Genomic DNA, 18,233 nt, shown 5'->3' with positions numbered 1-18,233 from the left:
AGGAAGAGCGAAAGTAGAAAATTTGAAAATGCATGCGGTTTATCGAAATCACTGCAAGCTCACGTACCATCTCTTCGTGGATGTGTCGTAAAGAATTGTTCAAAAATCGAACACAAGTCAACTACATTTTTCCTGATGAAACTACACATTTGTTAATACATTGATGACAATATGTCATGTCATTCCTTATAAAAAGTCATTTACCTGTGTATCTGTGTTGGAAAGCTATTAGCACCGAAGAGAAAGATTTGTTGACAGTGTTAAAAAACATAAATGAAATTATTACAATCTGGATTTCTGTTAAATATTACCAACCAAACATGCGTGTAGTACTTTATGGTAGAAAATGTTTTCATCAGTGTAATATTAATTATTTGTATTTATATGATGTCCGACTCCAGAAGTGGACGTACGTATCTGTTGTTTAAAAATCAAGATTTAAAAAGTATTTAAAGCACATACTCTTTGTACTCGAAATGGACTATCCGCTTGGCGATGGTCACGTTTCTTACACAGATTTGTTTCGACAATGTTCTATCTCCAACACATCCTCGACCAGTCGACCGAGCTATGCATCGCATGATGCATCCATTTTACACAGTCTACGTATATTTTTTGGCGACTGTCGGCGCACGATGTACGCAGATAATTTCTGTTAGTGTAGACAAGGCTTTAGGGACTAGCGCGGTTCTAATTGCGAGTAAAGAGCCGCAGATGTTGTTGCGTAGAGTCTGAAAGGATCTGGTGTCACGCCACCCAGTGAGGTAAGGGGATTGACAACGAGTCATAAAGTTCACCACTTGTGCCATGACCTTCGCGAGATCGAGATCGCTCAAGATGGATATACGTTTTGTCTAACGTATTAAACATAGCATAGTAAGAAAATAGAATCTGCATGCGCAAAAGTATGTGCAATAAAAAGTCTCTGATAAAATAATCTGACAAATAATTCTAAAAGAAAGTTAGACCTTTCTTTGAAAGCAGTTTAAATTATTAATTAAGCAGTTTAAATATTATCAGTGGAACGTGATCGTTCGTTTGCTCGATCACAAAATAATAAGATTAAAAACGCCATCGACTCACTCGCGACTAAAGCCAAAGTAAAATTATAACGACGCTATTTTCAAACGAATTAAGTGATAAAAGATCGCTTTGATAAACGCAAAGTTACCATTTCCACTTTTAATTGACCATCGATGATTCGAAGTTCGTCTTTGATATAAGCGAAAACATAGAGGAGAAAAGGATGAATAGCGAATTAATTGAAATTCTCTGATGCAATAACAAATTAGTTCGTTGATTAAATTTAGGTCGATCAATCTGGCGTTCAAGCACGATATAATTGGTCTTAAACGTGTTTTAAAACGTTTGGACGTAAATGAATAGCAATTACCACACTTTTATCAAAGCGTGGCAATCGAATAAAACTTCTTCTTCTGTTTTCTTCCAGGCGGAGGAGTTAAACACCATTGTCGGCAATGCTTTTCGTATGGCATACGTGGCGCAGCTTCAGCGCCAACCGATCCTTCAAGATGTGATCTCACCGCAATCATCACCACCCTACCGAAAGGACAAACAAGAGAATCGATCTACGTGGGTACGTATATATTTTGTCTCGTATCCGTGTCGCTTTCTCTTAATTTTTATTTTATCGATGCGTTAACGAAGAAAATTGTATGACTTGTAAATTCTCAGACGATATACACGCGTACTTGATATTTTCTTTATGAAACAGCAAGACTTTGTCGTTCTCAATAAAAATCAGTGGATTAAGTTGTCAATTTGGAATAAAATAAGGAAGAAGCTTAAATTTAAATTACGAATACGATATTTATATAAAATATTAACATTATTAATAAATGCTTATAAGTGTCAATTTTTTGTACATATAAATCTGGAAATTTGTCGTGGTTTTGAAACTCTATGATAATAATAATAAAACAATATTTTCTACACGCGATAAATTACTATCAACAGTAACAGACAATAGAAAGTGTGTCACAGATCTTTTCCACCAAACGATGCCGGCATATCCTGCAAATGGAAATAAAAATGAAAATGAAAATGAAAAATGAAAGAACGGAGCAATTTATCAGGAATCGAATATACTTAAAAATAACTAACAAGTAGAAGAACTCAACTTTGATGATTGTCACCCGTACCTTTAGGTTGCGAAGAAGAACTTTATTTTATCTATTATCTTTAATAGTAGGAACACACTTTTCGCGATACATTTAATTTAATTTATTGCATTACAATCAGGCCCAGTTATACCGTAAACAAATATGTATATTTATCGTTTAATTCTATAATCTGTTAAAGTACAATGTTGCTAGAACACGGTATTAAGTTTGGAGGGTTAATGAAACTTTTTACGTAATGCAATAAGCTTTTTTTCCGTTAAAAGTCACTACTATACATAAAAGTGCAAATAGTTGAGCGTTTTTGAGCTACTTGATTTTTGAAATTTGGAATCTTTTTATGTGATTTAGATATAAATTATACTGTTCAATATTTGAAATTTTCCTATCGTTGTGGGAATTTCCATAATATTACGTATTACATATAATATCACGATATTAACATAATTCGAATTTTAAACATAATATTTTCTTACGATTAAAAGCATCAAACAGGAAAATAAATGTCGACATATAGAATCATCTAAAACGCATAATGCGTATAATTCAAATGTTCAATTCACTAGTTGGTGCATAAATTTTAATCTCATTATTAAAAAAGAGACATTGAAAATATAAAAGTTTATATTTCACATTTTGTATAAAAACTGGTTAAGATGTTACTTGTCGAATATTTCTACAGAGAAGAAACTCGATTAACGCTATCTAACTTTCTATCGAATTTTATCAACAACTGCAGCAAATAACGAAAAAGGAAAGGGAAAAGATCATCTTTCCAGTGACATACGTTTAAAACGTCTGTAAATAATGCGGCATAACTTCCAAAAGCAAGTAGCTCAGCAATTTACGAACCTCTGCTTTTACATTAAAGTAAATTTGTAACAGTAAACAGGAAGGAACCTGCTGCGTAAAGTTTATCGCCACTGAAGCTACCTAAAAGTTTCATTCAAACCAGCACCTCTCTCTCCCTCTGAAAATACTAAAGAGCCTGTACGAGAAATTAACAAAATTCCTAATCAAATTTACGAACAAGATAATTTTCGTCTCGTGTACTTTCAAACGTAAGAAAAAGTCAGTAAAAATGGTATCTGACGTAGTCTCATGGGAGCATCAGTCTCCAGTAGAGGTGTCCCATTTACAGGCCACGTTAATTATAAATTCGACCCAAGTCTCTCGGCTCCATCGTGTTCCCAAGTAAACGGTCAGTCCGTCGCGGTATGTCCACTGGTTCTCCCTACACAATCGTCCTGGGAATCGTAAGATTCTATCGATAAACTATTTATTAGTTTTCAAGTTACGTTACCCGGCGAATTCGGGACCCCTGCACGATTCCTGTGTCAAAATTCGCAAGTAAAACTTCATAGCTGCCCGCTATATATCTGACGTTTACTGTCTGACAGGTTAAACATTCGATACGATTCCACTGTCTTCGTTCTATTTCTTGTAGCTTCTTGGTTACTGGTTTTCTAGTGTGACCTATTTGCACGATATTCACGTAACGATTTGCCGGGTGAAAACGTTAAATGCGAAATGTTAAGTGGTTTGCATATTTAACGCGTGACTTGTAGCTTGTTCGATATTTCGGTTTAAGCGGTCAGAATATTTGCGCGACAAAATCCCTATCACTTCGACATTCAATATTCAGCTACATTGATCTAACAAGAAACTCAGAAATTGTACGACCATAAGTTATCACTGTCGTTTGCATTATGTAACGTCTGCCGCGTGACCATTTCCATCGGCATATCGAAATTTTTTTTTTCATGTATTCGAAATAAATCTGTTCTTTGTCCCTTGAGGCGAGATCAGTCGTCGAACGATTTTGAGCAGTCGCATTTTTCAAGAAGAAAATGAAGCATTTCAGAAGATAAACGTATCGATGGAAATTGATAGAACTGACCGATAAAATTGATATTTCTAAAACTTGGAACCTTCTCGCTCGCCTTAAATGTATTTTAGTCATGCTAAGCGTAAAATAGCAGCGTGAAGGATATTTATTGCATACTACGTTCGGTCTCTCGACGAGCATTAACGCCGCTGGCTCAAAGTGTTGCCACAGCAAAAAGATGCCAGGCATACGAGCGATCACAAGTTCGTTAGGAGTTTAACGATCAGTTTCTTTTTGTCGCAGAACAAATCGCTGGCTGGCGACAGCTCGATCGCCGGCGCGGGAGGTGTTTGCAGGAATTCGTCTTCGAATTCGTGGCTAAAAAGTCGGACGTCGCCCACGTCCAGAACTGGAAGCGGCTCGTCTGCGGCGGACATGAACGTACAGCTCGGCAGCGCCGGCTCGCCCACGCTGCGACTCGCTAGCGTGAAGGTGAGCTCACGCGTTCATTCTCTTTCCCTAGTACTTTCGCTCAATGGGTTTTTCAACGCGCGACGTTATTTCACGCCGCTATTCGCCACGGATTTTGAGTCAGACTCACGCCGCCGCCCATAAGCATGTACAGGGCAACACCTGACATATTTGCTGGAAATAGAACGCTTTTCGCTATATAACAATACAATTTTATATCGTCTAAGAAGAAGTGATTTTTCACGAAAAAAAGTAAATCGAAGACAAGGAATAACATTTTATAAAATGAGGTATAATTCTTGAGAGACTCGATTTTTAACTCGTAGCGAATATGCGTATAACCGTGCATACGCTTAATTTTCAATTACATCGCAACTTGATAAGTCTTGGTGAACGCGTCTCTTTTTATAGAATCTACTATCTTATCGGTAAAGTAAGTTAAATATTGGATAAAATAAAAGGTTTAACCAAGGGACATGTAGATAATTACCTGCATCGTGGTGTATTAGATTATTACTTGGAAGCTAAGTGTATGATCGATATATTTTCAAAATCGATTTTCCTGAAAGCAAACCTTTGCTTGAAAAATTGTACCATGTAACGTAAGTGAAGTAACTTTATTTACATCAAAAACGATTATTTACAAGGAATATAATCCTGTCTCCACTCTGTGTGAACAAAAATCGTTTAACAGCAAGTTATCGTTATCACTCTCGATCCTTTCACAGCACGATAAAACGAAGAATTCAGAACAAACCATTTAGAAAGTTGTTGTTTCTTGTCCTCGATATATCTTGTATTTTTGACACGAGATACAAAAAGTATCGTACGTACTTTTAGCTTTTCGCGAACAATAATCTCAGATAACATCGCGTTATGCACATGCACAGTAACACGTAAGATACGAAATCTGCGCTACAGTCGACAGTTTATTCGAGCCTGTCTCGCTATGAAAGAGTTAACAACGAAGAGATTACAGAAAATCGAACACATCCTTATACTTGTAGCAGCTACTATCGAGATTCTCTTGTTCTCTATAACCAACGTCGTTAAATCGTACTGCGAACATTAATCGACTTTTTCTTCGCACCAAACCAGACACCGAACTCGATCCCGGGTCTACGGCCGACGCACAACTTTACGAACGTTCTCGGCCCTATTACGAACGAGGATGAGCCAAAGAGTATCTCTCAGCAGAGCACACCGAGCAGCGATGAGAGCAACTCACCGACGGAACTAAACTCGTACAAGAGACTAACGGACAAGCCACCTCTGATAAAGCGGCTGGCGATGGGTTTGACAGGTGGACGTGACGTTCTTGGACTGAACGGTGAGGATGACAGCTGCCCCCTCGTCAGTGGTAGCAGCACACCGACGAGCCCATCAAACAGGCCGCATTCTGGGGGTTATATAAACGAGGCGATCATCGACTCTGAGGGTACGAGGCCGACCTACAACAAGATACCCCCGTCTGAGAGCCTGGATAATACTATCAACGCGTCTATTACCGCGAAGAACTTCAACATTGAGAACAACAGGTATCTTATAGTTAGATGTGTAGCCCTTAATTTCTAAGTAACAATTCGATCGATCTCACTTTGATGAAACTTTGCACAAGCGTTCGTCAGACTTGGACTAAGAATTTAGCGGCAATTTGTTCGTGGCCAGTTTTTAGTTTGAATCATCTCCTTTTATCGGAGTCAATCGTTCGATGCAAGCGCCTATAAGTCGTAAACGAGAAAAGATGCGAAAAACAATCGAGAACAAGTAATGTCACACGGAGAAGCATTTTATCGTACATAGATTTGTTTTCCATTGTTTCACTGTTATTGGCGTTTGATCGGAGGATAGGGATCGTTTTCTATGTCTATTCTTGCTTTCATAATTACTATCACTAAGTACGTTACATTCGAATCACTACATTTACAGGATAGGACACAATTCTCCGAGCTCTGGTACAGAAACAGAATTCAAATCGAAGAGAAGATCTCAGATCAGCACTTCGAGCAGTTCGGTACCCGCTGATGGAAGCACACACGGTTCCACACCGACCCCACCACCTCTTCCTGAAAGAACGGATAGTCTCAATAATCGCAGTGAAGAAGCTGAACTGCGCAAAGCTCCCTGGTTCCAGGCTGGAATACCAAGGTACTTGATTCATACGCCAGACAATAGTAGCAATATCATTCTCGAGATCTTTCCAGGGAATTATCGCTTTATTAAGATAATCGATGTACGCGTGCGACAGTAAACAAGACGTCTGCTTCAACGTGAAATCTCCCTCTTCTCACTTATACAAACATTTTTGACACAATGTACTAGAAGATAGCAATATTAATTTTAATATTTAATTATTATACGATCTACATGTTCGTTACTTGATACGTAGATATTCGAGTATCCAGACGCATATATTTTTTAACTCGATTGGATCTATTATCGTTCTTTGTTCTCGTATGATGCGCCTAGCATGGATAATACGAAGTCGTAGTTGGTGTCTCGTGGTAATTGTTATTTCTACTGCTTATTTATACAAATTTGCATTTTCACGGTGTCGTGGTCATTTATGATTCTAGGGAAATAACGCTGGAAGTGTTGAGCCAAGAGCCGGAAGGAGCCTTCATGGTGAGAGAGAGCACCAGTAAACCCGGATGTTATGCCCTTTCGCTTCGAGTGCCGCGCGAATTCCAACCAAGCGGAATAGCCCATTATCTCATAATGCGCACGAACAAAGGCTACAAAATCAAGGTAAATCTCTCCTCGAGTCATCACGAGGGACGGTCTTTCTCGTGAATGTCTTTAGCCGTCTACGAAACGTCTGCGCTTAAATACAGTAATTAACACTTTCGCCGTGACAGTTTAGATTCGTTTTATCTACAATTATAGTTCATTTCACCACACACGAGGCAAGCACGATCTGCCAATTAAACGCCGTGTAAAAGAAAGACAAGTGAAACGAAGTTTAGCAATTTAATTTGTACAGTAAGCTTCGTTAAGTGAATGATACGACACGATATAAGTACCTCTGACCTACTCAAACTTTTCAATTTCTAAGCAAGTCAAACTAAAAGTTACTTGTAATAGATATATATATATATATATTTAAAAAAAATATACAAGTACGTCTAGAGATCGCCACTCTATCAATATCATCGCTGTATTCAATGCAAAAAAGAATTTTACTGAATTTAACTTCACTTGATCGACTTTGTTACGTGTATTTATTATAGAGATACAAAATATGATCTTTTACAGCCATTGAGTTTTGTTTTATACTTTTAGAGAGAATACGGTTCACAAGAGAAAGCAAGAATTGTTTGAAACCATTGAAACAAATAAAACTTCCCATAAGAAACGAAATTGTTTCTTTGTCACAAAAGGGAAAAGACTATGAAGATTCTATGCCGATTTTCGCCAGGATGCAAATTATTCGTGTCGTGATCAAATTGATAGTTACGTTAGATTTGTTAATAACAGGAAACTCGTAGGAAGGTATTGCAAGATTTTTACGCTATTTCTATTCTTCGGTTTTAGTACATATAGTACTTTGTACGTACATACTTGAACATACATGAACTTTATCATGTTCAACGAAAATTTTCACGCATTATTTACTTTCCTAACTTCGCATATTACTAGATGATAGAATTCATTGCAAACCACGCGCGTAGTCTTTGAAAATAAAGCGTTCTTTTTTTACGATATACAATGAATAAAACGAAGGGACACCGTTAAAGAAGAGTTCGCAACTGTGCTGCTTTGTACGCAGAAGTTAATCATCACAGAGTAATATCGCGTTTGGACCGATGCTTTCAGTTCTGAAATATTATAATGGAGACATTGTGCAAGTACAAAGCGACTCTGGTTGCGTATTTTGCCATTTGGCTACGCGTATTTAAATGTACGGACTTCCCTTGTAGGATAAATTAAATGGGTCCGTGGACTTTGATAATCTCCGAAACGAGTATAAATGAGTTTTGTTGGATGTACCGTAGGGAAATCAAAACTCATCCCCACTCTTTCATCTGGAATTGCATTGCCGTAGCAACACGCGATGAGATTCGAATATGTACGGCAGATGATAATTTTGACGTACAATGTTTCTCATTGATTTGCTTCCTAGACGAATAATATAATATATTAAACACAGCCGATTTATGCAATTGAATTATACCTACGCCATAGATATATTTTCAGTAATCATCTGCACCTATGTATAGGATATTAAATCATGCTGTTGTTCGTATCACGTAATATCAAATTATCCCAACGATGGTAATTTTGTAGACACTTCCGATAACTTAACAAGAAGAATGATACGAATATAAAGTTACAATCATTACACAGGTAACAAAGTGCGATATCGAAACACTTATGGCGCTTATTAAAATAGCGCGTTTAAGTATAGTGACATGGAGAGAAATTCAGTGATATCGGATCAAGTTGCTTTTCTTCGGAAACTTATTCAGAGTATTATTGTTAGATACAATAATTTACAGAGCAGTTTAAACATTCATTAAGCACTTCATAAAATTTTTTTATGATCGTTTTGTTAATATAAAACATGTTCGAAATATCGTCACATATAGAGTTATGCTGCTTGAATTAATAATCGTAAAATTATATTTATTTCAACTAATCGGTACACATTTTTGCAAATGTCTCATTCGTTTTTAATTTTACATGCACCAAAACAATATGCTATTTTCATTTACAAAATCATTTTAATCACGCCGATAACGAACAAAATAGTATCAATGGTAGGATACAAATCGTGGCATGGTTCGTAAGCATGAATAGATTCAAAAATAATAGATTCACATCAAATCGGGATTTATAAAGTTTATACACCTCTGCTATACATACGCTGCACATCGCTGGCAGACATCGTATGCAAAAGCTATATTCTACACTTTCGATTTATTTCTCTTTTTTTTCAATTATCATTAATCAAAAGATATCTTCATCCTTTTTGAAAAATCTCTTTTCCCAATCGTAAAACGACAGAGATTAAAAATATGAATAATCTAATATCCAGAATGAATAATAACTGTATGCACTATCCCTCTGTTTGTTGCAGGGCTTCACAAAGGAATTCACAACTCTGACCGCCCTAATTACTCATCACTCGGTGATGCCAGAATTACTGCCGTGCCCGTTGTCATTAAGTCGATACAACCCTAGCTTTGTGAAAAGCGATTCCAACAAAGACTTCGCGGACATCGATTCAGATCCCGATTACAATACCTTAGCCGATTTCCGTAAAATGATGGCTGACCTGAACGTCTAGAAAAAGCTGGCAATCAGGACGATCTGGCAAAATCGATGCTTTCACCGACGCTCTTCGAACCGAACGATTAAAGCGAATTCGTTCAGAGAGACCACGAGAAATTGAAACGCGTTTCACGATACAATTGTGTACGAGATCACGTAAATGCGATTACAGGCACGAAGGGTTCGTGAAATCATTGAAACGTGTTTTTATCTTGAATTTCATATCGTCCTCGGTCGATCATGTTCGTCGATTAATAAAGAAATTTCTTGATCGCGTAACGAACTAATTTGCTGCAACGATTCATCGCATACTCGAGAATGAAATGCGTCGCACGTTCGAATGATTCTGTACGTTGCCGCGGTGATATGTATTTCATAAGTCATCGATAACGATAGGAAACATAGCGTAAGTAATTTAACGACCGCCGCTATTCATGGAAATAACAGCGAATCAAAAGTCGGAGGACGCATAGCAGGGAAACTGATTCCTTATTTTATAGATCGAGTCGCAGGGTTCGCGTTAAATCAACGAGAAACTGTCGATATGCATTTCATTGAATTAAATCGTTAACAGTTCACGAGGATCGCTCGACGCATGCCGATACGCCTTGACGCTGACTCTGCGATAAAAAATTTCGAATGACAACTAGTTTACAGCATTTTCGATGAGCTAGTTTATTGTAGAATTTGGATGGAATAAAAGTTATCACAAAAAATGAGATAAGTATATTTTTTAATGTTACTGCGAATGTCTCTTGAATGGTTTTCTCGTTCCGGACGAATGTGTGAAATCTTATGCTGTTGAATTTAGTTTAGAAATCGAAGATTATTTGACAGCGTTGCATTACCCGACAACAATCGTCCAAGCAGAAGCAAAGAAAAAAATAAAAAAAAGAAAATGATAAAATTTACCAATAAAATATTATCAGAGGAGTTCAACATATTTAGCAGATCGATGTATGTGACTTTGAACAGGACGACAATGCAATGAGATTTTTCGTAATTTTCGATCGATTGAAAGGAGGATTTTTAAAATCCTTCGAGGATTCTACCATTAGAATTTCACGCGGCTAAATAGTGTTTTACAAAATTAATGTAAATGTGTTTATATGTATATAAATTATAATTATTGTTATACGATACTACTCATATTTAATTAAATGACATTGACGGCATCGTTAGGAGGAACTATAACCTTGAGACAGTGACAACAGGAAGCGTAGAATACCATGGAATTTTGAAGCCGACGAAAGAAATAATTTTACACTGATAATTTAATTGCTCGACTAACCTAGTCTTGTACAGAATTTATGCGCGCATAGTTGATATTAAAAAAAGAGAAGAAGAAAAGAATAAGCAACTGTATAATCATATGTGCGTATTAATTAACATACGATCGATAAACGAGAAAAATCGGAGACTATGTGCCGCTTTTTATACGCCCAAGGACATGAAATTTTAAGAATACAATTCGATAGAGAACTCTTGCTTCATCATTTTTTCGATATACGAAATGACAAGGAATGATAAATTAAAATTTAGATAACTATCATCGAATTCATCGAATAATATAATTCGCGTTAGATCAGATTTTACAAACGGCAGACTGTCGTTGATTTATCCTACAAAGTAACGCGAATGAGACACATGATAACTGACAAATAATAAAATAGTATTTTAATAAGGAGTTTACCCACGTTCAAATATCTGGTATTAAATTAAATACAATACCCCATCCCTACAATGCTAGAGCATTTACGTATAAAATCGATAAATGTGTCTTGTATTCATTTATTTAAACCGTATCAACCGAAAATGTAACATCTACAATGCGGACTTGAAAATATAAGATAAGCAAAAATACGAAGACTAAAATCACTTACTTAGCCATCTTTGACAAAAACATGAAATAAGACTTCAGCATGATTTTTAGCTAGTTTGTGAACGTTCACCGTACTTCGACATTGAAAAGAAGGTATAGAATGATCTGCGTATTGCCAAATTGATAAACAATTATTAAGATAAATGCGCAAAGAAAATAGAAGGAAATTAATAAATCGTTGTAAGCTACGCTAAGCAAGACATTAATCACTGCTTGAAGTTTGTAACGTTTTACGAATTATTATAGCAATGCGTTGTATAATTTCAATAAAATTATTTATTACAATAAATATTAGACATTATAGTCAATATTTTAGTCCATAATGTGTATCCATAAAAATATTATCCATTGTCGAAAACATTACGTGGTATATGAAATACCTGTTTCTTTAAGTGAAGTAATTACATTAAATTTGATATCGAATATGATTTAGCATCACAAGTTAATATTTCTTATAAGAATAACAGAAAATTGAATCATGTAATTCTTCATTTTGAAATTTAGGAAATTAGTATTAAACGAATGTAGCATATACAGGATGATTTTCTTGCTAGTTAACTCAAAGGAAATGTAATAACGCTCTGTTTATATATATATATATAATATATATCAAGTAATAATATGTCGTCAGAATCTGATATCAGTCCTGTGTTAGGACAAAAACAACTATGTGTGTATTATTAGTGGCATCGCCTTTGAATCAACTAGAGAATTACCCCGTATAACAATAAATTCATAAATTTTAACATTTGCTTTAAAATAAAAAATAAATTTTGTCTTGATAAACAAATATGCATAAGCAGTATAACATTAATCTTGAACAGATATTTCATGTTCATCAAATGTTATAATTTACTATGATCGGTATATCCAAAAAATAAATAAATTTATACATTTAAATGAAATGCTGACATAACTTGTTTATAACTTTACGTAAATTACCGTTTATATTGAATTTTGTAAAATTATACAAATTATAATACAATGTGGTAAACTCCATTTCGTCTTTATTTTTAACCCTTTGCGGATGGGACGGTTCAAAGACAACTGTACCGTGGGGCCGAGCTGCTGCCGCGATAATCATTTAAAATTGCCACGCACATTTCTGCTTAGGCGCGCTTTTCGTTCATGGATATTAAATTCTAGACATATGTACATGCACATATATATGCGTATATAAGTTTCTAGCCCATAGTGACGCGTTTACGTGTAACACATATATAAGTCGTTGTAATACATCAGTTGTTTTCGCCAAACGCATATATAAGTTCCTCGGCCAAATTGATGGCTTACGCAGAACGCATATATGCGGCGGTAGTCCGCAAAGGGTTAATCAGCACAAAAATTTACAATACTATAATACATAATTGTGTATTATATTTCTTGTTGAACAACACTCTTGCTTCTTTCCGAAACAAAAGGTACCGCACCTCTTTTAGAATGAGCTCGTCTATTAGCCTCCCTGAAATAAAGTAAATAAATTATAGCAAAAATATTTTATACTTTAAATATTTCAGATCTCTTTTGAAGTAATAGTACATACTTTCGTTTACTTTTCTCGCGAATTGTACGTAATTCAGCTTTTGCATTGTAAACATGTTTTGGAACTTGTCTATGTCGAGAAATTCGCTTAACTTGGGGATGTGCAGAAAACTTCTCTTTCAAAGCTTCACTGTAATTTAATGCTACTCTTTCTCTAGGTCTCAACTGCAATTATACATTTTATGATCTTTAATGCGTAAAATAGTAAAAGGAAGAAATACAAAATATAATTGGAATAATTACATACCACACCCAATTTTTCTGATGCCTTTGCTTTCCATACACGAATATTCATTTCGTCACTACCACTAATAATATATTTATTATCAAGAGACCAGGCCATGCATGTTAATCTTTGCATGCGTTTTGTATGGTAAACTTCTCGAGAACGACCTTTGTTTATTTCAAAAATACGAATAGATTTATCATAACTACCAGACACAAATTCTTTACCAGTCGGCGAATAATCCACATCAGTTACAGCCTGTACATGGTCCATATGCACATTTACTGGTGTTTTCAACTTACGAATGTCATAAGTATATAAGCTAAATAAGAAAACATGTTATACTCAACTTCTTTATATAATCTTTGATATCAAATAACACAACATATCATCTTTCTCAAACTTACTTATAATCTTCATTAGCACATGTAAAAGTAACAGCCTCCATAGGGTTCCAAGACAACTTATTAGTTCTTAACTTCATAAACACTTTTCGCAATGGTCCTGTTTCTCTGGCATCGTACAGAATTATACTACGGTCACTTGCACAAGCAGCTGCAAAATTCATATGTATTTATAATGTTGAAATATGATCCTCATTAGGTACAATAATTAATAATTAGGTACAATAATAATTTTATACCAAATAAATTGGACTGCACAGGATTATATTTAATATCGTACAAACTGTCAACACCCCATTTAAATGTACGAATTGGTTCATTCCTTGTTTCTTCCCATAAATGGCATACTTCGCCACATGTTGCAAATATTGGCTGAGTTCGGTGATGAGAGATTCCACTTATTATAGTCTATAAAATATTCACATATTTTGAATCAATGTAGTAAAATAATATTCATCTTTTTGTTCTTTAATATTTAATATCCTACTTTACTAATAACTGTATTTATTGGTTCTTCCTCGTTGAATGATGATTTTTCTGATTTCCATGTTTTAATAGTCTTATCATCACCAACAGAGATAAAGTTTTCGCCACTTAAGCTAAATACAATTCCTCGTACTATGCCATCATGTGCCAAAATGTTACGTGTACATATTTTATGTATAACATTCCATACTCTTATTTCTCCATCAAAAGCTCCACTAAGTAGAATAGACAACTGAGAAGGATGTTTACATAAGCAAGACACACCATCTTTGTGTCCTTCTAAGCATCCTACAAAAGGTTTTGCAAATACTCTTTCTAACTTTACTGCATTTAAAGCTCTGGTATACTCTCTTGCTGCTTCAAAAGGATGTAACGCCGGATCATAATTTCTAGGTACTACAAACAAAAAATGTACAAAATTAGTTAATAATCCATTTGAATAAAACATTATAAACGTTGCATTATACGATAAGAAATGTGGAAATATTTATAAAGAAAGTTTACTTTACCATTATTTGTTATTTCAAACAATATGTATCTGAAAATAAAACTAACCTTTATAAATATCACGTTTCGTTTCTCTTAAATACTCATCTGGATTTCTCGTCAGAATTTTCACTTTCATTTTGCAAGTATCTTAATTCAATGAAATTTCTATCAACGTATATTCTTTTAGTAGAATACGTTACATATACATTAAACATGTGCGATAAATGTTTAGCACTTGTACTCTTGTAAATTGTAATCAGGTAGTTATAAGTTTTAAACTATGGATACATAGAATAAAAATTAAATTCCTAGAAGTTTTAGAAATATTCAATAATTATTCAATAAAATATTCAATCAAATATCTGCTATGTCTAAAATAATAAAAATTGGTATTCATTATTGTTTCTCTGTAATTTTTTATTTTTATATATAAGTTTTGATTTGTAGGATTGAAAAATGCAAGTTATAAGTTGTGGAATCTAGTGGTACAAAAATTATGACTATATAAAACGAAGCATTTTTAGGGTTTTTTACACTTTACTTTGGCACCATATTGCCTTCTATCCATACTTCGTCCAATGAACAGATTGCGCAAACGACATCTGATTGGTCCGCACAGGTGAGCTCTCATGTGAGATTCACATACTTTCAACTTTCGTTTACCTTATTTAAAAACGTAATGTCTTCGCATCGTTTCCATCAACGATACTATCAAATCAATATTCTTATGACAGCAAAAATGTCGCCAGAAAAATTCACACGATCGGCAACTTCATTGTCATGGATACGATCTCTTCCCTCATTCAGTCCATAACTGGCTGCCAATTGGTTTCTATTCCTTGAATACATACTATGAGGAACTGTAGTTAAATTCGTGCAAAATTAGTTTCTACTAAGGTTTGTTAACGAAAAATAAATCTTAACTTAAACCAAAACCAATCTCGGGTTTACTTATAAATCCCACACTGTGATTGATTGTTCTATGTACCTTCACGGAATGAAAAGAAATAAAAAATGAAACGGAAAAGGCTACAAAAAAGCAATAAAGAAGAAAATAAAACGAAAAGAAACGTAGCGATAAAAAAAAAGCACAAATGAATACTCCGAACGCATTAAAAAAACTATTATTTGCAGACCTTGAGGCATTGAGTCAGGGTGAAAGACCAAATATGCAAAATATATATATAACATATAAAAATGCATTTAACTTAACCCGCCAAAGTGACTGCCACTTACGTGCACTAGTGACTCCATGGACTCCATTCATTGAATGGAGGTAATACGGCATCAAAATAACTTGTAAAATACCCTAAAAATGCCCTGTTTTACATAGTCATAACTTTTGAACCATTGAGTTCCGCAATTTAAAACTTATATTTTCGAATTCTACGAATCGGAAACTACAAAATTGCAAATAAAATAATCAATAATTTTCGGTCCCTTGAAGTAAAGGTCAGCCTATTTTTTCCAAACTATTTAACTAAAAAAGGAATGGAATTATTTATAAGAGTACTTACCTTGGTATGGGGAACAACTATTTTCTATTTTCCTTTATTTACCAAATCATTATACCTTTCTATAAATAATATATAATAGAGGTTTCGAATATGTTTTTGTTAATTCTGATTAAAAGTTTAAACATAAAAATTATTTGTATAAAATACATGCATATACGGCATGCATACATATCTTAACAGTTCGTATATATGTGTGTGTTCCTATATACATGATATTCCTACCGTGTTTTAAGTTAGTAGTACCTAAGCGATTAACAGAAAGGACTAGTCAGCTTATGAACATAAATCGTTAAAAGTAAGTGATCAATTTTTCTGGACTGTAATAGTCAGTAAATTAAAAAATTACACAAACGAATAAATTGAGTTAATTGCTACGTAGAATGATATAAGATAATAAAATACAAATATTCAATTAATTAATTTTGTAACATAATTAAGCAAGGTCAAAATGTTACTTTTGAAATATAGTTAGTCTGTTTTAAAATACAATTTATTTATAGATATGTAACCTATAAAAATTACGTGAAAGAAGATGCACGAGTATTTAATACATTTATAAAACATATTTTGAAGTATTCTTGATTTTCTAAATTACTAATAAATTTCGTAATATACAATAAACAATATTTTTTAAATTAAATTAGCAGAATATGGGAAAATATAAATATTATGTTATATTAGTACTTGAATAGTATTTTTTAGCATTTGCACATTGTAATGTTTATACTTTATTACATTTATATTTAATAAATTAAATTTATTAATATATGTTATGGTTTTATGAATTAAAGATGTAATGTTTAATATAAATAAACTATAAATAGTATTTATTGTTGTAGAATGTTCTGTACAAGATTGATCAGACAATTTAAATTATTAAGAGTAAGACAATTACATTCGACTTTTGTAAGAAATGAAAATAAATCTGTTAGTGAGAAATCTAAAACTACTGAAACGTCGCAATCTACGGGTCAGAAGCAACAAGTAGATTTTGTAACAGGTATATCATACATATTTTTAACTTTAATATTCTTAATTTTATCCAAAATATATGAAAAATTGTGGCACTTTAGGACCACCTATGGTTGCTCTATCTAATATTGATAAAAGAATATTAGTTTGGGTCAAACGGTATCCTAGTCTGGATCAAGTGCCAGATTATGTCTCGTAAGTTAGTTGAAAACACAAACTTTTATTAAAATAAGAATTACAAGTACCAGAGGATAAAAATAAATTCCATTTCTTGATGCAATATAAAAAATAATTTCACTTGCTTAAATACTATATATTAAATATTTTGTGTTTTGATTACTTTATTAGTTATCAATGTATCCAGCATGCACATACTAAGGCAAGAATTCGTGTATGCTTTGCTATGATGATTCTTGCAATAATTATCTGTATCTCAGCTGTAATGATTGGAAAAAGAGATGTTGCAGCTGGAAAAAATATAGCAACAGAAAGGATGAAATGGTATACGGAAATAAGAGAAAAAGGTAGAAAAGAAGCAGCTGAAAATGCTGAGAGAGCACAATAATGTTTTACCTACCTTTAATAATAAATATACCTTAGTTATATATGTATATATGAAAAAGTATCGTTTTTGTAGTATTTAAATCCGAAATATTTTTTTGATTTGCCCTTTTTCTTTGTTACTATTTTGCTGTATTAATTAATATGATTATTGAGATCTATTATATCATTAATATCATTTGAGATGTCTAAGTTATGTAAAATAAGCCTTGAATATTATTTTAATAATTCAAGAAATATATTTTTGTAACAGATAGAAATGAGATTAGTTTTAAAATGTTGGTAAATTAATACTCAATACTCATAGTATTGATAATGATAATGATAATATGTGATAAAATAAACATTGATAATAAACACTGATATAATAATAAATAAAGAAATAAATGTAAAGATGCCTCAAGGTTTTTCTATTATACCCAACATGTATATATCCTACA

At 33.8% G+C, this 18,233-nt stretch overlaps 3 protein-coding genes across 13 annotated transcripts in view; 2 read left to right on the top strand and 1 right to left on the bottom strand.

Moving 5' to 3' along the window:
* Positions 1-12,370, top strand: part of LOC122566813 (tensin-1-like) — a 279,316-nt gene extending 266,946 nt beyond the window's left edge. For all 10 annotated transcript variants that reach the window (XM_043724587.1, XM_043724588.1, XM_043724586.1 and 7 more), the window contains 6 exons: positions 1,451-1,597; positions 4,273-4,461; positions 5,539-5,978; positions 6,370-6,588; positions 7,017-7,188; positions 9,521-12,370. In XM_043724587.1, coding sequence (XP_043580522.1) covers positions 1,451-1,597; positions 4,273-4,461; positions 5,539-5,978; positions 6,370-6,588; positions 7,017-7,188; positions 9,521-9,730 — 1,377 coding nt within the window. In that variant the 3' untranslated portion in view covers positions 9,731-12,370. The remainder of the gene's footprint in view (positions 1-1,450; positions 1,598-4,272; positions 4,462-5,538; positions 5,979-6,369; positions 6,589-7,016; positions 7,189-9,520) is intronic.
* Positions 12,371-12,513: 143 nt separating this feature from the next.
* On the bottom strand, positions 12,514-15,015 carry LOC122566816 (DDB1- and CUL4-associated factor 13). Its single transcript, XM_043724596.1, has 7 exons — positions 14,810-15,015; positions 14,256-14,650; positions 14,008-14,176; positions 13,772-13,919; positions 13,386-13,686; positions 13,140-13,303; positions 12,514-13,058 (listed from the first exon to the last, which is right to left on the bottom strand). The coding sequence occupies exons 1-7, from the start codon at positions 14,877-14,879 to the stop codon at positions 12,971-12,973; spliced, it is 1,335 nt and encodes a 444-aa protein (XP_043580531.1). The 5' UTR covers positions 14,880-15,015; the 3' UTR covers positions 12,514-12,970.
* Positions 15,016-16,397: 1,382 nt separating this feature from the next.
* Positions 16,398-18,191, top strand: LOC122566818 (UPF0389 protein CG9231). 2 transcript variants are annotated; one of them, XM_043724603.1, is made up of 4 exons: positions 16,398-16,555; positions 17,100-17,260; positions 17,334-17,427; positions 17,581-18,191. In XM_043724603.1, the coding sequence occupies exons 2-4, from the start codon at positions 17,101-17,103 to the stop codon at positions 17,795-17,797; spliced, it is 471 nt and encodes a 156-aa protein (XP_043580538.1). In that variant the 5' UTR covers positions 16,398-16,555; position 17,100; the 3' UTR covers positions 17,798-18,191. The 2 variants fall into 2 exon arrangements, with proteins under 2 accessions (XP_043580538.1, XP_043580539.1); XM_043724604.1 differs by having other exon boundaries at positions 16,453-16,555; positions 17,085-17,260.
* Positions 18,192-18,233: the final 42 nt, after the last annotated feature.

Source organism: Bombus pyrosoma, linkage group LG4, assembly GCF_014825855.1.
Source record: "Bombus pyrosoma isolate SC7728 linkage group LG4, ASM1482585v1, whole genome shotgun sequence".
NCBI classification, from domain to species: Eukaryota; Metazoa; Arthropoda; class Insecta; order Hymenoptera; family Apidae; genus Bombus; species Bombus pyrosoma.
The sequence above is the reverse complement of the archived record's forward strand: the minus strand, read 5'-3'. Positions and strand labels throughout refer to the sequence as shown.